Below are 26,200 nucleotides of genomic sequence, written 5' to 3'. Positions count from 1 at the left end.
TTTGTTTGCTGAACTTGATAAGACCATTTTTTATTGACATCATATAAAAGTGGACTGGACCATTGGATTGTTGGACTATATTCTGTCCTATTTCTTAGGGCCATTTATTTTCTTCTGAATTTGACATAATCACAAAATCGAAAATGATAAAAATCAAATGGGTAAGTAAACTAACGAAATCTGACTTCAGTCAGTCAGGTTTGAGAGATGATAAGGAATGGAAACGAAAAATCTCGCAATTTACTGCTTTTGTCGTTGCTTTTACAACTCAGGAAAGATGCGAGGTATTTTTAATTCATAGCCACGCGTCTCGCATGCGCTGCGCGAATACCACGCGTGTCAATGCAGATTTAGGAGCATGCGTGGTTTAGAGTCTCGATCGCAACGAGGCGTTGTGTGGCCATATTATTCAAGCTTTCTGCCCTTGTCAGTGACTCGAACAAATACTTACCTGTAAGGCGTTTTCGCTCTAACGCTGCGTCAAAAATCTGCAGCACTGCACTTGACTTAGGAGTCGATTTGCCATTCTGATTCGAGGGTCATTTTCAAAAATGAAGGATAAAACAACTTTGAATCAGGTAAGTCGAGAATGGCGCGCATTTAGGAGTACTGTGATCAGTTGCGTGGTCTTAACCTTGCCATAAAATTCTCTCCCTAATTCAGTGGCAAAGTGCGCCTCAGGACTCGCTTAATTTGTTAGTTCATTTGCTATCGAAGTCAGGAAAATAATTTTTGTTGTTTTAAGAAACGGTGCTGTTCGGCTGGAATTCTGTTTTGTTATTTTCTTTAGCAACCTTATGTCACGCACAACGACGAAGACAGTGTCTCTGTTTCTGACCATTTTCTACGGGTTGTGTGTTAATAGTCTGCCCTTTTGGCAGTGTCAAACCGCCATATCTTCCTTGGAAAGTTTACAAAACAAAATTTAAGCCGTTTTTTCTTGTCTTTGTTTGGAAACGATCACACGATTTCCTGTTGTTGGTTTCAAAAATTTAAACGAACTCCTCTCCGTATCTTCTGGAGCTTTCGTGCAAGACATAAAGCGTGTTGAATTCAATGTTTCAAAGAAGGTGTTCTTTCTGTCCTCTTCGCATAAAATAATTATTGTCAGAATGTTTGAATTGAACGAACTCATGTGGTTTGAATTCTTCATTTTATATTCAATAATTTAGCCTGCTATTTACAAGCGTGTGAAATGTAGGAACGGTCTGCTGAACTGGTCAAGCGATCTCGTCGCTCTAATAATTTTATTGTGAATATGCTAAAAATTTCGACTACGGTTGCAGTTGAACTTTAAACGCGAATAGCAATGGAAATTTATTTTAATCTTTACTCGTGTCAGTTAATTGTACTCAAGATCGTTTCTTCACGGCTTAAATATCACTCGTAGAGTGACGCGCTGTTTGGATTTTCTCAAAGTGCATATGATTATTCGCCTAAAAAAAAAAATTCCCTGTTAATCTTAGTCGTGGGGGCGTGTTGTAATAGGCGTGAAGTCTACCACACCTAGCTCTGTGCAAACGCAAACTACTATATTCTATTTTCAGCTTTTTCTTACGAAAACTATTGCCTGTAAAGGTTTTCTTTACTTGTACCAAATATAAGTTTAATGTGTCATGTTTGAAGGGCCATATGCCAGATTTATCGGGATAAGATCTTTTTAATCGTTGTTAATGAGGAACGTGAAATGTTTGTCTGTACTTTTTTTAAAAGCATTCTCAGGAAAAGTTCAAAGGACGTTTTCGATGTCCAGTAGAGAGGGTGAACTACATGTGCTATTGCTTACTATAGCTTATGATTTGGGGTGGAGGAACTATTGTTCGTTGCGGAGTTGTTGACAACTTTCGAACGTTTGATCGAGATTATAGTCTAGATTTAATACGGTTGGTTACTCATTTTGTAAATTTATATTCAGGATTGATTGTGCCACCTACATTTAATTCCATAATCACCGCTTGGTTTCGAATATAAACTTCGAAAAAGTCAATTTTCTTCGTTTCCCCGAATCAGCCGATGGATTTTTCGAACGAATGAACAGTTGAGGAAATCGACAAAGAACAGAGATTCTAGTCTGGTCACGCCAATTACTTCTGTTGTTCTTTGCAATGATTCCTTAGCCAGCCCGGCCAAAACTTGTTTACCTATACCAACAGTTACTCTTTTGTATAATGTTAAAATAAATATGTCTCTTTTTTGGAAATTCGGACTTCTGGTTGATAACTTGTGTGTTGTTTGTTTTGAAATTATGGTCGAAGTACATTACTGTGCGAGGCCACTGTCATCGTTTGTGTCGTAATCGAGAACTTTTGTGGTTTTCTTCGAGTTGGCCTGTTACAATTGTGCAATCTTCATGATTTTTTTCCTATCCTGAAACACCATCTTGAAAATTAGCAAGCCTTATCAGGTTATGATTGTTTTACACTTTCATACTTGTCTCATTTATCTTTTCCATCTTCAGGTGGTTAGGGCCACAAAATAAATAAATTTAGTGATATACATGGAAAGAATGTAAACTTGCAGAGGCAGTGATTCTCATAATTGTGCTAGGAAATAGGAAAACTCTATTCTAACAAAAAAGAATCACCTAAACTATGTGATGTTTGGTTCTATTGAATAAAATGTTCATTATGTTTGAAATAATTGTGGGTGTTCCCTGTCAATTTTCATTGTTTTTATCTCAGCAAGCAATTCAAACGAAGACAGGAGGGAAACAGTTTTTTTTTTAGGGGCAATACTAAAGTGACAGTTAACAATTTGTTGGCATTAACGATGTTTTAATTTAATTTTGTAACTTTGCTTACTGGTAATTTGTTCCTCCATCTTTTCCTCCTGGTCTGTTTGCTATTTAAATCTCAGTGAGCAATTGCAATCAAGACAGAATGTAAATATTGTTTTTATCAGCAATTGTTAGTCAAGTGCTATCAGTGATTTAAACATTGTTTGGTTTTAGCGAATGTGTGAATTAGTTTTATATTTTTGCGTTATCACCTGCTCCTCTTCCTCTGTGTCTGCATGGTCCACAGAATTACAATTTGTAAACACTGTCCCTTCATTAAGTTAATTGTTTTTTTGATTTAAAATCTCACTAGTTTTCTCTAAATAGCTCTTTCTCATTATATGTTAGCTCTCAATGCAATTTTCGTATTTACTGAGGCTTTTAAAATTGCTATCAGCCAAAATCATTTATACAAATTGATGTTTTGTAATCCGTTATTTTTTTATACTCTTATTGAAATAAGTTAGGCTGGACAACCTGTCTAGATAGTGTTGTTCTAAATAAGATATTGACAAATCTTCCTTTCACTTCTAAAATTTCCTATGAGTGACCAAGAAATAATTTCTCCTTACAATATCAATACAATATCAAGCAGACAAGTAATGTGAATAAAGAAAAAGATCAATTAGCAGATTTTTTAGTTGATCCAATACCAAATTCTTTGAACTAACATCATAAGAGTTGTATGGCAGACAGTAAGGAGAATTACTCAGGAGATCTTGGGAGTGAAAGGGTTGACAGAAGTTGTGTAATTTGTCCTCAGGTTGATGTTGCATTTTTGCGAGCTGCAAGAGCTGGAAACCTTGAGAAGGTTCGAAACTTTTTGAATGAGGAAGGAGATATACACACATGCAATGCTGTGAGTAGAATGAATTTTTTTTGTTGTCAAGTTGATGGAATAGACACTAGCAACAGATAAACTATGTTAAGTCAATGTTGTTTTACTTTCTTAGTGTGAATGGTTAAGAAATGAATCCTTCATTTTCAAGAGTGACCAAAAGGGAATTTCTCCTCAAGATATTGATACATTTTAAATGAGAAAGTGTTGAGAAAAAGGAATTGTTTTTAGAGACATCCAGGCTGTAAGCCTTTTTTTAAGGGGGGGGAGGGAGAGAAGGTAATTAGTGAAATTTTTAAGTTATCATTTGGTATACTGTTGTGATATATAACCAATTTCCCCTTAATGGCCACAAAGAGTTTGTACAGGTCATCAGTTCAGAGAATTAAGCTTTCGAATCTTGGAGAAGAGAGAGTAAATATTTTTTTTCCTTCTTTGCTAGAATGGCCTGAATGCTTTACATTTGTCGTCAAAGGAGGGCCATGTTGAGGTTGTTCAGGAGCTATTAAAGCGAGGAGCAGGAGTGAACTTTACAACCAAGAAAGGCAACACAGCATTGCACATTGCTTCACTTGCAGGACAAAAACCAGCTGTAGAAGTCTTGTTAAAATCAGGGGCTTCTGTGAACTCCAAAGCCCAGGTATATATAGCAAAATTTATTTAATTGGCATGCTTTACACCTAAAAATCAGTATGCATAATCTCCCTACTATGCTCTACATATTTCTTATGATGTTTACAAGGAGAATTTGTTGAACAATCAAGAGCATTTTAAGTTGATCATTTCCTTTATTCTCATGACCCCAGTGTCTGGTTTAGTGGGGATTCTTGTAGGAGAAATTAGATGCTTATCACTTTTAAGGGTTAAATTATTGGCGGAGTTTTTATGGTGAGAGATGCAGTTGGTATATGGATCTGCCCTCAATTCCTCAGAGGACTCATCGTTCAGACTATTTTATATAACACTCTAATTCTCACAAGTGGCTAGCAGCTAATTTTTCCCTACAGTTTCATTCTTGAATCAAACATTATAATCATGAGGATAATGGAAATGATTGCAAACTTAAGAAGTTCGTATTGATTGTTGGACAAATTCTCCTTGAAAGTATGTAACAAAATGTATAGAGAACAGTTGGGAGAACTTGCATACTGATGTTAGGACGTTAAGGGTTAAAAAGTCCATTGTGCCATATTAACCTCTTACCTGCCTTGCTTCTAAGAGACAGACCACATTGTGGCATTATTTTGTTAAACTTTTAACACCCAAGATCTGATTGTTAATCCTTGCCTCTTGCTGTAACACCTTTCCTTGTAAATTGGTAACAAGAATTTGGTCAAGATAACAACTTCTACCTGATAAGTTTGAATATTCTCATTCCCTGTCTGCTGAATAATGTATAGATAGTATAGGGAGAAGTTACATTTGAATCACACTTTTACCTGTAAATGCCAATGATTGTGGTTGTCTGTTACAGAATGGCTTCACGCCGCTGTACATGGCAGCGCAAGAAGGTCATGTTGATGTTGTAAGAACTCTTCTTATTGAAGGAGCAAACCAGCAGTGCACAACTGAGGCAAGTGGACAAGTATTTAATTTCTCAATTCTCTTTACTGCTCTCCTTGTAAATCCTGTAGCAACAGCTGCAAGAATTGAAATTTTTTATCCATGACGGATTTTGTAAACTTAAGCTAATTCATCTTCAAAATTTACAGCATGGAATTTGTGGTAGCTCTGCAAGACAGCGCTATTGTTTTGGTATCTTTGATTAACAGTGTTTGCTGCTTTCCATTTGGTATTTTCCATAAAATTATATTTACTGTCTGGAACATGACATAGTTTGAAGTGAATTTTAGGCTGAAGTGATGTCAATATAACTTTTCTAATGGGTACTTGAAAAAATTGCTTTAACTGATAGAATAAGCATTTTTTTTTTTTGCACTTCAGAGTTAAAAAGAGCACTACAAATTTAAAAGGCATTGCTGACAATGTTTGCCTTATTTTCATGTTTGTAAAAATTTTTCCAGAAAACTGTATTTCATGAGACACTTTTAGCAACTGAAAACATCCTAAGAGTGTTGCCACTGTTCAGAGTTGTATTTCAGTTTTAAATGAATTTTTAGGCAAAATAGTGTCAATGCTGTTTTTGTTAATGAATTTTGAATGAAAAATTAAAAGATGAATGAACTCAGCTTCAATTGGTTTTTCTGTTTTACAGGATGGTTTTACTGCAATTGATGTGGCTGTCCAGCAAGGACATGAGAAAGTTGTCGCTGCTCTTCTCCATAATGACTCTAGAGTAAATAATTCACTTGTTACCTTTTCCTTCAAAGCCATTCCACAGGCATCTAGCTGCTGGATCCCTTCATTTCTCTATGAATTCTTTTATATATCTGTTTAATTGGAGTTTCATTGTTTTTTTTTCTGTAACAGAAAGGCTACCGTTCCCTTCATACTGCAGCAAGGAAGGACTTTGCTAAGGCCGCTAAACTTTTGCTTCAGAAAGATCACAAACCTGATGTTGAAGCTCCAGTGAGTTGACTTCTGTTTGCACTTGTAATTCATGATTTTAAGATTAACATGTTGTCTGATTAAAAAGATATATATTATATACTATGTTATTAATTTGTAGAATGGATTTACGCCCCTTCATATTGCTGCCAAGTATGGAAATCAAAATGTGGCAGGGGTTTTAGTTCAACATGGTGCCTCTATTGACTACAAAACAAAGGTACAGTGTGTGACCAAGAAAAAATTTCTTCTCACAATATCAATACAATATCAACCAGATAAGTGATGAGAATAAAGAAAAATATCAATTCGGGGAAAATTAGTTGATCCAATGCTAAATTCTCTGAACTAACATTATAAGAATTGTATGGCTGACAGTAAGGAGAATCACAAATTTGATCTGGGAGTGGAAGGATTAATTGTGGTTGGGTGAGTTTGTAATTTGTTAATTTTTTTTCTCTACAGAATTACGTTATAGCTCCTCTTCATGTGGCATCAAAATATGGAAACCTCAATATTGTTACACTGCTGGTTGAAAAAGGGGCCAAAGTCGACATTCCTAACAAGGTATTTTAGCTTCATGCATTCAAGCACTTAAACTACTTGTCTGAAAAATATGTGTAGCATGCAGATTTCTAATCAGAGTTGCCAAAATTTGGAACATGAATGAGAGAGGATTGGAAGTAAATTATTGTGCTCAGATTTGTAAGATGTGGAACAAGGAATTGAAAATCTGCATTGTGTTTTTTCTTGGAATGATTTATTTATTTCATTTAAAACAGTTGTAACAAATGCATATTATAACACAAACCAGTTTTTGCTGGGAACTTAAAAAATGAGAACTTCAGAATAAGCATTATTATTGTTCAGTTACTGGAAAATAATGGTCATACTTACCATCCACAGTAGTGGGTTTTAATGTGGTGATCCACAAATAATATGACTCAAATTTGTCGCCTTGTAGGATGGCCTTACTCCTCTTCATTGTGCAGCAAGGGATGGACATGACAAAGTTGTAGAATATCTTGTGAATAAAAAGGCATCAATAACAGCCAGAACTAAGGTATGATCATCAAAATATAACTTCTTGTAATACACCACAGCATTGTAGTGGAATCTGAGGTTATTAAAGAGAATAATATTATAGAAACTGTTAGAAATGTTTTGAATGAGCCTCTGAATCTTGATACTCACTTTGAATAATATATGTTTGGCTTTGGCGAAGGAGTATTAAAGCATGAGTTGTCTGCAGAAGTTTTGGATTGATTGAGGTTTAACTGAAATTAAAGCAATCCCAATAACCTTCATTGTATATCAGCACAGAAAGAAATATCAGAAGATGGTAGTGAGAACTTGAGGAATAAAAAAGCAACTGCCCAAAACTTGGGAAAAGGAGTGACAAAAATTGTGATCAGTTTTTGTTTCACATTTGCTCTGACAAAAGATTAACCCTTGAAATATCAGATCTTGAATCTATTTGCAGCAGCCAATTTACATTTTAAACTCAGTTGATGAAAAAACCAAATTATCCTGTACCATTCTCCACTAATAGTCAGAGCACCAGAGTTTCTCTAGAAACTTACCTCCTTTATTCAGTTGGTCAGTAGGCTGGAATGAGTTTTTAGACAAATTGCAGAATACTTGTAAGGAAAACCATCACCATATCAGGATATTTCTTTCACTGATATATAAGAATGATCATGGACTTTTTTTTTTTTTTTTTTTTTTTTTTTTTTTTTTTTTTTTAACAGCATGGACTTACTCCTCTGCACATGTCTTGCCAAGGAAATCATGTCACCACATCTGGACTTCTAATTGATAACAAGGCTCCAGTAAATGCTGTTGCCACGGTAAGAATAAATGATGAAGTACAGAAAAATGTTTTGATCTATCTTTTCTTCTTGAAGTTTATAAGATTTGATTTTTTTTAACCTGCGTTTAATGCACTGTAAGACTTGCCGGCTTAAAATACACTAAATGTTTTGTCTTTGTCCTCCACTATCATTCATGGGACAAAATGATTTATTCTTTCCTTGTCACATGATACTGTAAAGTGAGACGGGTATCAGTGTATGATTACATTTTAATGGACAAGGATGGAGTTAGCTTCAAAAATAGACATTGACTTAAACGCATTGTGATGTACATGTACATTTAATTTCTCTGCCATAAAGCCTCTGATATAATAGTTTGTGAAAGTTTTATTCAACAAACTAGTTTCTTTTTTTGAGACTACAATTTTTCATCATGCGAATGGTTTGTACGTCTTGTAAAATTGATATCCAGAAAGGACTGGGATTTGTTTAAGTTGTATTCCTCAATTGTTACGGGAAAATTGATTTTCCAATCTCTTCACAGAATGGCCTGACACCTCTCCATATCGCAGCGCATTATGGTCATGTAGACATCGCTGAGTTATTGCTGAATCGCAGTGCTGACACTGATGCAAGAGCTAGGGTGAGGTTTTGTGACTTGAAAAATAAGTTCTCTTTGATGGCATAGCTGAGTTTTTACTGAGCTTGTGCTTAAATAAAATGTACAATTTTTCACAGATGCTTCTCAAAATTTACTATAACAATTGTCATCCAAGGCATATATTAACTTTTCTGATAATTTGAGTGAGTTCTTTTTTGTCTTCCAAAGTTTTTTTTTCACTCTCAAATACAGTAAAAAGCATGTTAGTTGTTTCAACATCATTTTGAGTTACTATTTTGTTGTGTGCTGTGCCTTGAATTATCAAAAATGACATTTTTGTTAATTGAGGGTGTGAGATTTTATGGTGAAAAGGGATGGAATTCTTTTCCAAACACAAAACAATAAACCAATAGCTTTGATGGTCACTGTGTTGAATTTTCCCTTCAGAATGGATTTACTCCTCTTCATGTGGCCTGCAAGAAGAATCGTGAACAGGTTATTCAGTTGCTGTTGAAGTACGGTGCAAATGTCCACTCTGCTAATGAGGTAATTTTTGTTAAAAGAAATAAATGTTGCAAACATAATCTTGTATTCTTAATAGAGTAGGGACGAAGATGAATTTTGAATCCACAAAATGCTTTTGACGTCGTTGTAGTATGCAGGAAATTTGTCACATATGAACAAAGTAATGGGTTAAGTTATCATAGAAATCTTTGTAACTTGATGGTTGTGCATTAGAGGGCAAAATCAGAGGGTTTGGGTTTTTAATTCTGTTGTTGTTGTTGCTCAAGACAAAACAAAAAAGCGTCTTTCTTCATAAATACTGACAAATCAGCTCTGAGAAATTAGCAAGGAAATTTCACTGTACAAAAAAATTAGACTTTCTTTAGTTTGGACCATGAGTACAAATTTGGTTACATTATATTTTCAATTGACTTTTTACAACAGACTCTATGGAGTGAAGCACATTGTTCATCTTTCTGGCCCTGGTTGTGTGAAGGGTGAATAATGATATCCATAAGATATATCTTTGTCTACAGGATAGCACAGTTTGTTTTGTCAACACTTATCAATTGGATAGCAATTTATCCACATGGTGTTGTATGTCCTTTGAACAAATGGGCCATGATGGACTTTTGAATACTTTTTTTACCACAATGTTTCTCTTATTAGGAAATTGAAAGTAAAAATTAATTTGAATTTTTCTCTGCTGCACCAGTTGAAATTACTCCAGAATAATTCATTTGCTGATATACTCATTTGCTAGAAAAAACAGGCAATCACATCGTTCGATTCCCTTGGCAAGAGAGTCATGAAAACAACTGCTGTTTATGACCATAGCCTGAGGGCACTTTTTCTTAAGAGTCAATGATATAATTTTCTCAGTGTAGCATACATTTTGTATTTAATTTAAAATGGAAAAATCATGTTTCTTTATTTATTTTCCCTCCAGGGTGGCCAAACTCCCATGCACGTGGCAACATACTATGGAAATGTAACTTTAGTTCTCATCCTTCTGCAACATGGGGGTTCTCCTGATATTACTAATGTGGTAAGTCTCTATGTATTTCAAAATAAGAATTCTGAATGTTTTTTGCTTTTTCTTTTTGGTTATGGCTATGTTATTTGTGGTTAAAGCTTCTAGAATATTCTACCTGGGTTTAAACTTAGTCCAATATAAAATCTATTGTTCAATTGAACAAAGGAACACATGGCTTCATTTGCAACATTATTTGATTACCATAAACTTTGTTCACTGAAGTGCTTTTTTTTGTGTTATATTATATACCTGACACAGTATATTATAGCTTTCAATATTTAATGAAATTTTTTCCTCAAGTTTCTGTTGTAAATAGAAATTTTTTGAAAATTGGAATGTTATGACTTGAATTTACAGCATTCTTCAAAACTGACAGAAAGAATTAAAATTTCTGATAAAATATCAGACTAGAATGGTACTTATTGAACCAACTTATGTGAAGAGTTAACACTTAAATGAATATAATGTTTTTATATAATTTGTTGTAGTTTAAAATGAGTCACAGGTCAAAATGATTTTAAACTAGTTAAATATTTGTGCTCCTTTGTCCTCGGTACATGTAACTAGCATTGTTACTCCCCTTTGATGCCATGTTGCAATATGAGGGTATCAAACATGCACAATATGTCATGGTATTGTGCCGCAGAACAGAGATAAAATGCAACGGAATGTGGAGCAACAAAGTGACTGCTCTGAACAATCCAAGCTTTGTTTGTTTTTCCACATTTTAAGGTTTGCTTTTAACCCTTAACACCCCAGAATCAGTATGCATATTCTCCATACTGTTCACTAAACATTTCCCAAGATGCCAACATGGAGAATTTGTCTAACAATCAAGAGCTTCTTTAGTGGATGATCAGCTCCTTTATTCTCCTGACCTTAATGTTTGATTCAGGGGTGATATGTGAAGGAGAAATTAGATGCCAGTCACTCTTAGGGGTTAAATGGTAAAACAACTTAAGTTCAGATTTTTTCGTGGGTCACAATGAAACTTTTTATTTTTTATTCATTTATGTTGTGATCTTTTTGAAACTTCTGCTAAATAAAATGGAAGTTTTTCCATTAAGCAAAGTTTATTGCTCTTGTTTAACAGAGAGGTGAAACTGCGCTCCATATTGCCTGCCGCAGAAGAGAGATAACAATTGTGAGGCTTCTATTGAGGAATGGTGCATCAGTTGATGCCAAGACCCAGGTGAGAATTTGTTTGATGTTTTGCAGATTTAGGTGCATATTACCATGCATCCTTGTATTCTAGTTTTCTTTTTGTTGACTAATTGGCAGTTCTGTTTGTAATTTCTAGGATCGTGAAACTCCATTACACATTGCTGTTAGAACAAAGAATGTTGAGATGGTCAATCTTCTTCTGGATCATGGGGCTTCTCCAGATGCCATAGATAAGGTACAAACACTGCTAAACTAAAATGGCACCAAGATGATTTGGTTTTATCAACTAAGTTAATATTATAAATTAGCCACCATAAAGAGCTTCAAAGTTGATATTTTGAGTATTAGCACTAGTCATTTACTCTGACAAAGGGCAAATGCTCAAACCATCAGTTAACTAAATCTTTACAGTGGCCAATTCGCATTATTAACTTGGTTGATAAAACCAAATCACCCTGCTATAATCCCCCACCAACACTGCACTACAGCACCACAGTTTCTTTAGTAACTTACCTCCTTTATGCAAATGGTGCCAACATCATAAGCCATCATAAACATTTGAGGTAAGAGACATCAGAGTTCTAGGAATATTTTTTAAAAAATTGACAATCAGCTGAAGGAAAGACTGTTGAATATACTTTTTCATTCCAAAATGAGCAAACAGTACTCAAATTCTTCTCTAACCCTTTGACATGTTAAGAGTAACTAGCATCTAATTTCTTGTTACAAAATCACAGTGAAATCAAACATTAAGGTCACAAGAAGGAAGTGATCACCAACTAATGAAGCTCTTGATTGTTAAACAAATTCTCCTTGTCGGCCATGTAGAAAATGTATAAGAACAGTATGGAGAATAAGCATAGTGATGTTAGAGTGTAAAGGGTCAAGACTATTGGATTGAATCCAAAAAAAATTCAATGCTAGGGATATTGTTTGATTCAATACCAGATTCTCAGCACTGGCCAAAAGAGAAATGCATGTTGGTCAGTTAGGAGATGTAGTTTTTAGATCTTGGGAGTGAAATACTATCAATAGTAAAGATAGCAGACAAATGGATTGCAATTTTTTTATTTCATCCTAAGAACAAGTGCACACCTTTGCACATTGCGGCCAGGGATGGAAATGAGGAACTTGTTCAGATTCTTTTGGAGCATAATGCTTCAGTAACTGAGCTGTCCAAGGTATGTACCTAAAACCATTGAAGCAGTTGATAGATTATTTGGTTGCAAAAACTGAAATGATACAGTAAATTGTCACTGTTGAGATTTTTTAAGGATTATGTTTTGAGCATTAGCCCTTTGTTGGAGCAAGTAGCCAATTTTCATAACCAACTCCATAGACAAAGCCAAATTTTCTTGTAATAGCCTTAGTGACACAGTTTCTTTAGAAGCTTACTTCCTTGAGAGGTGAATTGGTTCTTGTTTGCCTTTGATTGGTAAATAGGAATTTTAAAATGTGCCAGACCAATCTGGTGAAATAAGACCAATGCCCACCTGTAATTGGTCCAAAATTATTTTTACTCTGTACCAAAAAAAATGCCCTTAGAGTATGTGATTTTGTCTTACCAGATTTTTTCTTGATTTTCTTTTTGTTACAGAAAGGATTTACTCCTCTTCATGAAGCTGCCAGAAATGGCCATGTTAGAATTGTGGAAATCCTACTAAAGAGCTATGACAGCCCTGACCCAGAAGGAAAGGTGAGTGAAAGATTATTTTTGTGTATAATGCAATTAATTGCAACGTAAGGTAATTAAGAACCAGGGGCTATCTTCTTTTCTTTGCAATCAGGGGTACTTGGTACCAGGATCTAAGCACTCTTGAGCTGAAAAGTTTTGAGTGTTGGTGCTAAGGTGGTGTTTCATGAGCATGCCAACTTTTCTGGCAGACTGCTCCCCTTTTTCCTTCCTCTTTCCGCCATGTTATCAGAGTATGAGATGTTTGCTCTCCCTCCTTTTCGTGTGGGGGCTCGCGGACAGATCGCCAGCCTTGCGCCAGCCTCAGGGGTAGCCTCCATTTAGGACATGGCTGTGGTAAGAGTTGAGAGCTCCTAGTTATCTCATGCCGCTAACCACGACTTTATGAGGCAATTGTCCAGGTGATATTTAGCAGGTATGTCCATGGGAAACTTAGTTTTGTCATTAATAAATTTTGTTCTTTCTGCAGCATGGACTCACACCTCTTCATGTAGCAACTCACTACAACCACGATAAAGTTGCCACTTTCCTTTGGATAACAATGCCAATCCTAACGCCATGGCAAAGGAAGGAAAGCCTTCATTTTCCTATTTTCTATAACTGTTTTATCACAAGAAGCCATATAATCTTCCTTTTCCGTTGATGTGGTTGTGTTTGCATAAATACCTTGAGTATAGAGCGCTTTTCGATTAAGTGTCGTGAAACCAAAACTAGAGCAAATCCCAAAACCAATTAGAGAAAGGAAAATATTTTAAGAGCCAATCAGAACTCCAAGGTAAAACTAACCCAACTTCCGAAGCGCGGGGAAAAACGCGTGCGACAAGTCGTAGTTGGTGTTAGTCTGCATCTGATTGGTTGAGAAAGTGGTGCGAGTTTTCTGGACCAATCACAGAGCAAAGTAAAGCGAAACCAATGCAATTCCGGATTACTTTTGACACAGTTGAAAATTGATCCATCTAATAACCTTAATACATGTTATATGAGCATGGCCAATTTTACTGCAAACTTAGCTACATTGTATGCAGATTCAGTTTAATTTGTTGCTATCTATTTTTTCGCTGTTTCATAGAATGGATTTACTCCTCTGCATATTGGAGCCAAGAAAAATAGAATAGACATCGTATGTTTACTGTTGAGACGTGGAATGGACCCTAATGTTGTAACGCAGGTAACAAGCTCCAACTTGGTCAGAAGGTTCACGGTTTTTTTGTTTTTGTTTTTGTTTTTTCTATCATCTCACCTTCATAACAAGGACGGGTAACATCTTTGTCTCTCTCTAATACAGAGCTAAGAATGCACCACATTTCAAATAACTCACTCGAGGCTTTCGACATCACCTGTTCCAGGCGTATAGTTATTAAAACTGAACGAAATAATACACGGCGCGATGCTAGCAGCAGAGAGAAAACGAGGGAGCTTTGGTCGAGTCGTCTCAATACGCGACTCGACCTAAACTTCCCTCGTCTTTTGATTCCTCATTTACTATCGCCCCGTTTATAATCGTGCATCGTTTTACTTAAGGTACTTTACTTGAGGTATATTCATGGCCGTTCTAGAATACTGTTGGAATTCAAGAGATTGGCTTTAAAACTTATGTCTAAAGTTTAAAATCTTTTGTTTTTCTTTTGTTTGTTCCACAGACTGGCATCAGTCCGTTACATTTAGCCGCCAAGGAAGGACATGTGGAGCTGTGCGAACATTTGGTGGAGAATGGAGCGTCACCTGGCCTCACCACTAATGTAAGTAACGACGTCATTAGTCACAAGAAATTAAAGGTTTCGCCCCAAAAACTGGCGTATTTTTAGGGAGTGCTCAATGTTTCTGATCGAGCGAGGAAGCCACCATATTGGATCATAAGATCGAGGAGAGACTGGTACTAGAGCTTACTGGGGAGATGCTGGTGGAAAAACATCAACTAGAGGACTCTGTTTTGATTAAAAACTAAATCCTCCCTGCTAAAAATAATAATAACTGTATGACAGACAGTGTGGAGAATCGATTTAGCATGATCTTGTAAGGTGAAAAGGGGTCAGTTAATGTGAAGAAGACCAACTTAACAGAACAAAGCCTCGGTGCTTGGTGGAATAAGGAGTGATGTTGTTTTATTTTGATTGTTTTAGAACGGACTCACTCCTCTGCATCTGACAGCAAGAGAAAAACAGGATTGATGTGGCGAAACTTCTGCTGAAGCACAATGCGCCGATAAACGCACAGACTGTGGTATGTAACAGATTTCCACTTCCTCCTTCCTCCTTCCTCCTCCTCCTCCTCCTTCCTCTCCTCCTGCCTCTTCCTTCCCCCTTCCTCCTTCCACCATCCCCCTCCTCCTCTCTTTCCTCCTCCCCTTTTCCTACTTCCTCTTCACACTCCTCCATCCTCTTCCTCATCCGTCTTTCCTCCTTCCTTCCTCCTTCCTTCTTTTCTTCCTCTTCCCTCTTCTTCCTCCTTCCTCATTCCACCTTCCTCCTCGTCCTTCTTTCTCTGTCCTCTCCCTTTCCTCCTTCCTCCTTCTCTTCCACACTCCTCCATTATCCTTCCCTCTTCCTTCCTTCTTCCTTCCTTCTTCCTTCCTTCTTCCTTCCTTCTTTGCTCCTTTCTCCTCCCTTCTTCCTCAATCCTTTATCTTTCTTTCTCCTTCCTTCGTTCCTCCTTCCTCCCTTGCTTCCTCATTTGCCATCTTTCTTCAGAAAGCTGTCAGGCGTTTCCTAGCAAAAGTTGATTTAATTTTCACGCTCAGTGTGTGAAAACTGACGAAAACATTTCCACAAAACTGTTAACCCGTTAACTTCCCGAAGTGATGACCATTTAGCTTCTCCTTAAAGTATCCATACATTATCCACGGAGAGTTATGTAGAATACTCAGACTTATCAGATAGAAGTTGTACGTTGATCTAAAACCAAATTCTCACAACTGATTTATAAAGAAATTTATAACAACTAGTGGGAAGAATTAGTGATCAAATCCATAGCTAAGGATTTAAAGAGTTGAAGATACTTCAGGCCAACTTCGCCGAAACTAGTCTGAATGGGATTTAGATTTTGTTTCAGCCAAAAAATTTATGTTCTGTTTTTCTTCCATGTTTCTATGTCATCAGAGTGGTTTTACGCCGTTGCACATCGCCTGTGTGTATGGCCATTTTGAGCTGGCCAGACTGTTAATTGAAGCAGGAGCGGAGATTGAAAGCAAAACAAAGTATGGTTACACAGCACTGCACCTGGCTGCACAGTATGGCCACAAACTGATTATTGAGCTGCTTTTGGAACGTGGAGCCAATCCGAACGCACTGACTAATGTGAGTATTGATTACAGAAAAAAAAAAACCAACCATTTTAGCAACATTCTTTAAGAGACTGCTCGTCGCAGATCAGAAGTCACGGTAGCCGTCCGAGAGGTCTGGGTATGAGTGACTGGGTTATAGAGTTGTTATTCGGGCAAGACAGCATGAGATATGTAACCGCTGTTGCGGTCATGCACATCCCAACAGTTGCAAAGAATGTCATGGCACCTTGTCCACAAATGTGTTCACCGACTTCGCAGGATGACCATGAAGAAATCTAGTGGGGTTGTTCATGCATAGGGATACCATTATTTTGTAGGTGATCAAACAGCCAATTCAATATGTAAACGAGGCGCAAAGTTACCGGCGTGACAAACCTAGGGGAGCGAGGTTTGGGACTCGACCTAGGTCTCTTCATTTCTCTGCTGCCTGACACAATCACGCCCGTGCAGTTTCAAAACACCCGGAGCAGGCTAGTGACCGTAAATTGCTTTGTTTATGTTTTCCTCTTCTTTGTCCATTTTGCAGGAGGGTTACACAGCACTTTACATCTCCAGCGAGTTCATCTGAGCACTTTTATCACAGAAAGACTGTCTGAAGTTACGGTAGTCACGCAGACAATTAGATTAAAGCGAAGACCGGTGAGTTATGTAATGAATGTGCATAGAATAATGAGTGATATTGCAGAAAGTGCCATATTTTTTTTTTTTTGGCGACTGAATTTTTCGTCTGGCCACCATTTTTTAATCTATAAATGGCCAGTTTCAAAATTTTGTGCGTAAAACCATGATTAGGATATGTTTCCTTATATTTGGAAGATTTTAATGAGCATCTAATTGTTATACAACATACTTTTACGCCGCAGCCAGAGGAAAACACCTCTTCAGTTGATTCGATTGTCATTTCCGTAGCTTGAGCGTCGATATAATTTTTTACTCGAAATTAAAATTTAGTTGCCTTCCACTGATCTTGTATTTCAATAAACCAGGAAACTTACGAACCAATCGTACCACGGATAGTTACAGGAAAAAGCTTTCCCATTCGACAATCGCGTGCTGTAAGCTCATATTATCAAACTAGTTAAGTTTGCTTTGCATGACATTTACCTTGAGTGAAATATCCCCTATTGTAACGTTGCGTTAAAAACACAAATTCTTTTTTATTTATTTATTTTTTTTCCAGGGACAAGAAGGAGATGAGAAGCAGATGGCGAAGAAGAAGAGGAACCTGATATCGTCTTTAGCGCAGAACCCGAAGAGCTGGAGGAAGAGGAAGTCCTCGAAGCTCTGGAGCTTGTTGAAGAAGGTCAGTGGTGCCTTCTTTGTTTTTTGCGTGATTGAGACTAACCCGCGAGAGCAAGAAGTCATGCGCGCCAAATCCAGGTTTAACTCCCTCTCCTGCGCGTGTTTCTTGCGCTCTTGATGACAGGGTGCGCCGTTATTGTGCCCCTCCCTCCCCTCCCTTTTAAAATATCAGCGACACAGGCTGTAGGACCTAGCCTTTTGGGGAATCCTCTTAAAATTTCACTGAATAAATGGTATCCTGTGCAGATCCATCAATTACTGAGGAATCAATCGACCGCTACATGACAATGGAAGACCTGGTAGAAGATGATCACCGCTCGCCAGGACTGGCGCACAGAGACTCCGGAATTTTCAGCTCCTCTCGTTATTCTGGAGCCTTCCTCGAGGGAACCCGACCGGCTCCAGAGCGTCGGACTTAGATCACTCTCGTTTATCCGACTTAACGTATCGGAGAGCATAACGACTTCGGAAACGATCGTGACAGAGTCGGAACTTCCCTCAAGTTTGGCGGACATGGCCGATGATAATGTACCGAAGTATGAGCCCCTAGTAACGGGAGATTTCCTAGTGAGTTTCTTGGTTGACGCGAAAGGAGGCAAAATGGAGAGCTCTCAAACAGGACTGAAAATCACTCTGCCGCCAAGATCATGCCGATGCCGACTAGAATCACTTGCAAACAGCTACGGTGAGTGGAGCTGTCACACAATACTGTCATAAAATGATTTCGTGGGTAGAAGCTTTACGCATGTCTGGGCTGTCACGCAATGCATTCCTGGCAAGAAATGTTACACATACCCTAACATATTACACCATATATTTTAAAAATTTGTCTTCTACAATCGGCCTAAACTTTGTTTTTTCTTAGTTTTTGGTTCGTTATACCGTCAGTTTTCAGTTCCCAGCTGAATTGTTGCTACGAACTAAAAGTGATTTTGCACTTCAGGGACTTTCTTGCCAGCCAGTAACTTCTCTTTCGAAACCCTTTATTTCAGTATTCATACAATGTTTGTGAGTTTTATTTAAATTAAAAAATATGAATTAAAATCGCTCTTTCAGTCTGCGATGATTCATTTATATTTTTCCCGAGTTTTGTGAATTCCACTGAAATTATTAATTTTTTTCCTTTTTTTGTTTAATTTTCATTTGTATGTTTATTTTCAAGACCGAACAAGCCTTCTCTGCTGCCCCCACTAATGGAGGGTGAGGCATTGGCCTGTCGCGTTCTGGATGTGAATCCATCAGGTGTGAAGTTTCTTCAGCCGATATATCTCGAGTTACCGCACTTCTCTGCGCTCAGGAACGGAGAGAGAGAACTAGTTGTACTGAGAACTCAAGACGGAGGATGGAATTGGGATGAAGTGTGTGTTGAAGACATGAAAGGTACGTGTAACATTTCATGGCCTCTCTGTTTCCTTTAATCTAAGTAGAAGAGGCGGGAGCCGCGTGAGGGCATGGGGCGAGAGCGGGGAAAAAAGAGATGAGCGGAGGGAGAGAAAGGGTCACTTACGCCCCATTCCCTCGCGCCGCACTTAATTGCCCTTGCTATCAGTTTCCAGTCTCTCTTTGACGCTTTTTTGTATCCTTCACCCATTGTTTTTCAGTCAATCTCGTGATTTCCCGCCCTTTTTTTGACAACCATCGGTTTTTTTGCTGCACGCGGTCTCTATTTCCCGCGCTTTCCATTTCCTGATATTTGCCGTTCCAAGTTTTAGAGTTAAATGTACCACTGTGACTCGTTTTAGCCATGGATGGTTACAGCTCAGACATGAACATTCATCAAGGCTTCTTGCCCAGCAAGAGATATGCGCGCATTGAGACCCAGGACTTCCCGGAGAAGTTCTGCATCATGTCGAGACTGAAAAAAGAAAGCTTCGTCGTTGGTTCTCGAGGCGAAATCCTTAAATGTTCGGCCCATCCCGAAGTACAAGTGAAGGTTCCTGAGGGGGCTGTGTCAAATGGGACAAAGATAACGTTGCAGGTCAGTGCAAAAGAAAGTCTTCTTTTGTTTAATATCACTGTACACGAGGTACGGTTAAAACATGACAAACTGTTTGAAATTCTTTAACCGTCAGGTAAAATATTCAATTTGTGAGGGTAAACTGAACAATTTTTTAATCCGGTATCATTATCGTCTGGGTGAGGGTACTCTGAGAAGGACTGTTGTCGGTACATGTGACTGACTTTTCAACAATCGTGGCGGAAGTCATCTCAGAATCGACTCTGATATTGACTTCCGCCAAGGTTGTCGACACCAGTCTCTTTCCGGACTTCCTTTAACCGGACGATCAGACTAGACGACCAGTGTTACTTCTAGGTTGAAATCATCCACAGAACGTGTTTATGTGTTCCTTTTCAATCTTCTTAGGAGCGAGGTGTATTTTTTAATTATTTGAGTCACTTAAATTGGATTTTTCTTCTTTGGAGTTTCGTAAGCTTGACGTTTTTTCTTCGATTTTTCCTGTACGTAAATGTTGTGTTGGTATTTGTTTCAAGACCCCTTTCTCTTCTCAAAACCACAGAGGCCATTTCCCCCACAAAAATTCTATTGCGAGTTTGTTTATCACCATTTCCGATCTCGTTTAAATTTTTCCAGAAAAAATCCCAATCATTTCTCTACCATTTTAGGTTCAGCCAGCGGATGAATCCTTTAACGACTTCGAAGACTGGGTGGCTGTGAGCCCTGTGCTTACAATAGAGCCACAGGACCTTAAGTTCTCCAAACCTGTGACAGTTATTATCCCCACCCCACTCTACAGCCCTGGTGGAGAGACTTTCGATATGCAGCCTTCTTTGAGGTTACTCACGTGTGAGCCACGGGATAACAGGAAGTCTATGTCCCATGCCCCCACGTACCAGTGGTATGACATCACTGATAACACACCACTGACCGTGGTGAAGGAGTACGCTAGTTTCACAACAAGTCGCCCCGCAAGGTAAGGTTCCTTAGGGCAAGATTACCTACCCCTTCCCCCAGCCAAACAAATAACATTACCCTCCCTGTGACGTGAAAATTTTCTCACTTGATAAACGCTTTAAGGTAAAATAACATGTTCTTCATTCCAGTAAAGAAATGTTTGAGTTTCGTAGCAAATAAATTTTGTCTGTTAAGACTTTATTTTTGTTTAGTTATTTAACGTTTTATTTCCCACAGGTACTGGCTTGTAGAAACCCGTAACCCAGACAACGTGACGTCAGATGCGCGCCTGTTGTACCGCAAGTTAACCGCTGTTCCTTTCTTAGTAAAAATTGTCGTATTTGCCAAAGTTAACCCCGAAGGGACAGAAGCCCGTTTGAGAATTTTCTGCATTACGGATGATAACATCGACAAAACACTTGAGCGCCAGACTGGTTTCGTGGAAGTGGCCCGCAGTCGTGATGTGGAAGTTTGCGAGGGAAGACCAGTGCACGTCAGGTGGGCGGTCAGTTGTTAACAACACAGCGGCCTGGGCGGCCGTGCACCGATTTTCCGCGCAAAATTTCAAAGGAAAACATACAAATTAACCATTTGCACTCAAACTGTGCGTGAAAAATAGAAATGTATAAAATTAAACAAAAGTAGGGGAAAAGGAAAACTCGCCCCTTTGCGAACGGGTTTTTTGTTGTTGTTGTTTTTTTTACGATTTTGTTTATAACTTCTGAAAGACGAATTGGTTCTGACAGCCTGGTAGCCTGTCCGCAAGCTATTATTAAGCGTTTGGGCTAAGCAAACTTTCAAACCAGCGGTTCGTTTTTAAAGGTATAATTTCTTTGATTAAATTAGAAACAAAATGGGTTCGAAAAGGAAGTTTTCCTTTTTCCCTTTTTTGATTCTTTGTACAGATTTCTTTTAACGTTTCAAAATTTTTCTAAATTTTAGTGACAACGGCTTTTTTAACATTTTCTTCAATAACTTTGCACGGGAAATTTGCGCGCGGCCGGCCAAACTTGACCTTACTGCGCATGCCTCTCGTGCGACTGCTGTGTTTTCATAACGCGTTGTCATTCGTATGAACTCGGTATTTAGCGTTACTCGCCTACGAGTTCCCTTTAGCTAGCTTCGTAGAATATTCGGCTGCCAATCGGAATGCTGGAGCCCAAATCTCCACAGGACACCCAGATGTTCCTTAATGCTATGCTCGTGATGATTGCTATACATCACTTTTTTAAAACCACTCTTTATAACTTCAGGTGTGTAGGAAATTTGACTCCTGTTACCCGTGAGCCTCTACAAATCACGTTTTCTCCTTTCCGTGAGAACCGCCTTGCTGTGACTGTGCGCGTGACCGACCCGTCCCAGCCCTTCACATGTCGGCTGGCATTCCTCAAAGAACCTCGTAAAGATCGCCAAGGAAACGTGCGCACCATCTGTAATTTGAGCATCGACTTATCTGAGGAGGTGAGACATCAAATAACAGACCGATAACTTTGTCGAAATTTTCTTGAATGTAATATTGCAAAAAACGCTTTTCTCTTACCTTCGCTCTTGATCTATATTTTTGAATACTTCGTGATGCACCTGATATTATTTAACCAATCACGTCCAGAGACCTTGTACTTGAATCTGAAGTGCTTTTTAATTCACGCACGGTGCACGTGATTTCATTTAACTAATCACGTCCAGAGATTTTGAACTTGAATCTGAGGTCAAAATGCTTGAATTTGATGTTGACGTAGACGCTCTTATTTTTGTTGGGTTCTACAATCTTTTGTTATCTTAGATTTTTCGTTCGAGACTGTTCAAAGCTTTTATTTATTTCAAAATGACGTATTCAATTTAATATGTTATTTCTTTTACTCAATTTACGAAGATTATAGTCTAGCCTTTTAAACGAAAATGGATCTAACTGAACGTTGTCAAAAAAAAATACCTGTTTTGGGCAAAAAGCTCGAGAAACTCGGTTGGTTCTCTTTTAGATTTTATTGCTTGAGCCAAGATAGGTGTGATTTTTTTGTTTCCTCACCAATTAAAGAGTGAAGTGAAGTGGATTCAGTGTTGTCCTTGATAACTTTGAAGACTCCATTAAAATTTTCCTTAATTTCCTTAGTTAAATGAATGTGCGTGTCTGGCAACCCGCATGTATGTTAAAATGTTGTTCATATTTCTTTTAGAACTTGAAGAAAAGCGATGCTGCGTGGCTTCCTGGTAAGGATTTTGTTTAACAGAAAGTTATCACTGCAAACTTGTTCACACAGAGAAGGAAATTAGACCGTTAATTTTATGAGTGAAGGAGATGTCATGTGTGGTGAACGCGGGAAAAACTGTGTCATCTGCGTTAAGCGCGGGAAAACATGTCATCTGCGTCAAGCGTGGGAAATTATGTAACCCGCATTAAAGAAGAACCTTGAAACCTCTTCATTCCCCCCTTTTTAAAAGTATTTTTGATATCATTAAATTGACCGCGTTTTGAGATTTCAAAGAGGAACCAAACCTTTCGAAAATTTCCTCAAAATGTGCTGAAAATTTAACTACGGACACCGCCATTTTCCATCTTGCTTAGCGACCTGGCCGCATAGCTGGTACGTAGCGACGCCCAAGTCCTCTTTTTTCCAGGTCGTAGTGATTTGTTTGAAGCAGAAGAAAACGTGGCTGATGCACCTAAGTTGTTGTGTTTGTTACTTCCTAGATGAATTGTTGGCATTGATCGGCAAAAATGTTGGACCAGACTGGGTTGCACTTGGGCAGCAGTTAGGGTTGACAGATTCAGAACTGCAAGAAATTTCCGACAGAAAGTAAGTTTTAGCAGTGATTCAAAAGGTTATTTCCTACATTGTTTTTCTTCTTTGTGGTTGGAAATCCTCTCTTTTGTTATGAATTTTCTGGTCAATTATTTGCAAGAATTTGATGTTTTATCAAGATGAAACCTTTACATCAATTTGTAAAACGGCACCACAGTTTCTTTGTAAACTTGCCTCCCCTATAGTAGAAGGGTTAAATTTCAAGACGGTATCTTTTTTTTTGGTATGTTTTTTTAGTTCTTCTTCGCCCATCGAGTGCGCCACTGATGTTATGAAGACTTGGAGAGATAAGGAAGACTCCGAAGCTAGCATGGCGTCCCTCGAGAAAGCTCTGCGTGATATGGGACGAAGTGATATCGCAGATAACTTTAAACAACTTGCTTACAGCAGCTACTCCAAAGACCCTGTAGTTGTCGTGGAAACGCGCCATTTTTCCCCAAGCAAAGTGTCTACACAGAGCTCTGCCCCAGATAACCGCAGAATTTCTGAGTTCCTGGACTCAGTGGGTGAATCTGACGACATGTTTGGCGGTGACGAGATTGGCTCGCCTCGTCTGCAGCGCGCTTCAGTTGACGGGGAAGAGGTGTTCTCAGAAGTGAGAACCATAACAGTGGAAAGTTCACCCGAGCCAATCATAGAAGAGTCTGTGATTGTCGTAGAGAAACACAGAGTCGTGGACGAAGATGGCAATGTTATCGAAGAAACCCAGAAAATTATTGAAGATGGCAACGAAGTGACGGAAGACAGAGAAAAATTGCTGCAGGATTTTTTCGCGAATGATAAAGGTGTCCTAGATTTCCTCACCAGCGACAAGGATGGCACTGTTGAGAACGGAGCAGAAGAAACCGAAATCTGAAGAGATGATTTAATGAGTAACGGAGCAAGACGTGAAATACATTTACGTGATAGGTTATGAATTAATAAGGGACAGTGGTTTGGTAAAGACTTAAGAGTCAAATGCACAGATAAAAGAGGAAAAATCTCCGCCTCTGGTGATAAGAGTTCTTGCAGATTTAATATTCAAAGCGCCTTGTTGTAAAGTTTTGTGTATGAAAAAGGAATTGTTGAGAATTCAAAATCTCGTTAGAGAGAGATTTTTAAACTGCAGCCATAAGCAAGATATTCCAGCTTGTGTTAAGTAGTTTTAATTCATTTCATTCATCATGCGAAGCATGTTTTACCATCCTTTGAATACGTTAATTCTTATCTCAGTCCTGAATATTTCAGCGTTTGCAGTTTTAAGTCGATAAGACGTGGCTAGGTTTAAGATATTTTTAAGTTTTAAGACATCGCAGTCTTCATGTATTGGACTGTCACGCAATGAAGTGTTGCGTGACTCACCAGGCATTTTTTGCCATAATGGAGGATCATTTGGATTTTTGTTTTCTTTGCGATTTTATCGTAGTTTTGATTTTATCCCTTTCTTTTTCCTCGCAGAAAAACGTGTTAGTGTAAATTAGCAAGCACAAGTTCTGTGAGGTGTGTCTGCTGTCTGATTGTTTGCCTGCTGAATTTGTATTTGCTGTCATCACAAACTGTTTCTAAAGAATTTAGTTGGACGTAGACAGGGCTACCTCAATTTAGAAAATCTAGTATGCTTCGTTAGACACAGTAAGTTTTCGGAAAATTTCTAACTATCGCCATTATCCGATCAGAAACGTCCTCGAAAACTCTCTTGTAGACTTCGTTGCCACACGGCCTATGAAAAGCAAATAGTGAGTTTAGATTGTGACTAGTTTTTGCCAAGCAAATTTAAGGATATTTGAGGAGAATCATTTCGGAAGTTGTGAGGTTCTGGTTTCCCTGAGAACGTAGCGCTGTTAAGTGAAGAATCTGCTCAAGAAATATGACAGATTTGTTTATAATTTTGCTTAGGTTTTCCTATTTTTCAGATTAAACCAACAGCCGGATATGGCTCTTAGCTAAGATAGCGTACATAAAATGGTATTCAAAATTTATAATACGAAAATAAACTGTCTGTACTCTACTTTCGTCATAATTGACATTAACCCCATGCCTCCCAAAAGTGATTAACATTTAACTTTTAACAGGTGACACTTTAGCAGGTGGCGAGGGTATTCAAACTCATCAGGCACAAGTTTCCAAGTTTTGTTATTTCACACTGTTTACAGAAAAAAATAACTTAACATAACAGGATTTACAATGATGTGGAAAAAATACAAACAGAAATTAACTTGAAGAAAGAATATTTATTTGTGTGCAGTGACTAAAGTAGCCAATGAGCTTTCGAGTTGGTCACTGTCATGTGTAAATATGAAACAAGTTATTGCCTTGATTGAACAGCAAATTCGCGTAACCAATTTACAAGCAAATGTGTTGCAGCTAGAGGGGAGAATTAACAGTCAGATCTTGGGAGTTAAAAGGTAAAACAAAAAAAAAAAGTTGCAAAACCAAAGTAACCACAACTACCCATCAGAACAAGGATTAACGTTATCATTAACCCTTCAACCCTAAGAGTGATCAATATCTAATTTCTCCTCACAATATCATCCCTAAATCACCCATAAAGGTCACAAGAAAAAAGGAAATGATCACTTGCGATAGAAGTTCTAGATTGTTGAACAAATTCTCCTTGTCAGCACCTTAGGAAATGTATGGAGAATATGTCTATTGATGTTAGGGTGTAATGGGTTAACCAATGAGAACTCGAAATAAAAACCGCGAACCAGCTTGAAGCGCGGGAAAACGCCGGTGACCAAGTTGGGATTGGTTTTAAGTTTTGCATTTGATTGGTTGAGATGGTGTCGTGATGTTTGCAGACCAATCACAGAGCGAAGAGGCAAAACCAAAACAAACCAAGATCGCTTTAGATGTTCAATTGAAAGCTACTCTATTTTGCTATGTTTCTTTGCCACAAGAGGTTGAAAGCTAACACGCGTTACTAGATAGTAACGCAAGGCGAAAAAAGAGAAGAATGGAAGGGAAATCGAAAATCCAGAGCCCTAACC

General features: G+C 38.1%; 1 protein-coding gene across 1 annotated transcript; it reads left to right on the top strand.

The window, feature by feature from the left end:
- The first annotated feature begins 391 nt into the window (after nucleotides 1-391).
- On the top strand, nucleotides 392-25,218 carry LOC131772774 (ankyrin-3-like). Its single transcript, XM_066167117.1, is given in 39 exon segments — nucleotides 392-578; nucleotides 3,540-3,635; nucleotides 4,057-4,254; nucleotides 5,089-5,187; nucleotides 5,830-5,910; nucleotides 6,045-6,143; nucleotides 6,244-6,342; nucleotides 6,588-6,689; nucleotides 7,087-7,185; nucleotides 7,874-7,972; nucleotides 8,481-8,579; nucleotides 8,985-9,083; nucleotides 9,991-10,089; nucleotides 11,171-11,269; nucleotides 11,378-11,476; nucleotides 12,324-12,422; nucleotides 12,839-12,937; nucleotides 13,404-13,461; nucleotides 13,464-13,501; nucleotides 14,004-14,102; nucleotides 14,575-14,673; nucleotides 15,055-15,090; nucleotides 15,092-15,154; nucleotides 16,030-16,227; nucleotides 16,741-16,762; nucleotides 16,765-16,857; nucleotides 17,419-17,517; nucleotides 17,763-17,906; nucleotides 17,909-17,959; nucleotides 17,962-18,165; nucleotides 18,168-18,201; nucleotides 18,679-18,896; nucleotides 19,259-19,494; nucleotides 20,142-20,449; nucleotides 20,668-20,928; nucleotides 21,684-21,891; nucleotides 22,605-22,638; nucleotides 23,120-23,225; nucleotides 23,469-25,218. Coding segments are annotated over 39 exon segments (4,920 nt in total). The 5' UTR covers nucleotides 392-551; the 3' UTR covers nucleotides 24,088-25,218.
- Nucleotides 25,219-26,200: the final 982 nt, after the last annotated feature.

Source organism: Pocillopora verrucosa, chromosome 5 (genome assembly GCF_036669915.1).
Source record: "Pocillopora verrucosa isolate sample1 chromosome 5, ASM3666991v2, whole genome shotgun sequence".
Taxonomy (NCBI): Eukaryota; Metazoa; Cnidaria; class Anthozoa; order Scleractinia; family Pocilloporidae; genus Pocillopora; species Pocillopora verrucosa.
The sequence above is the reverse complement of the archived record's forward strand: the minus strand, read 5'-3'. Positions and strand labels throughout refer to the sequence as shown.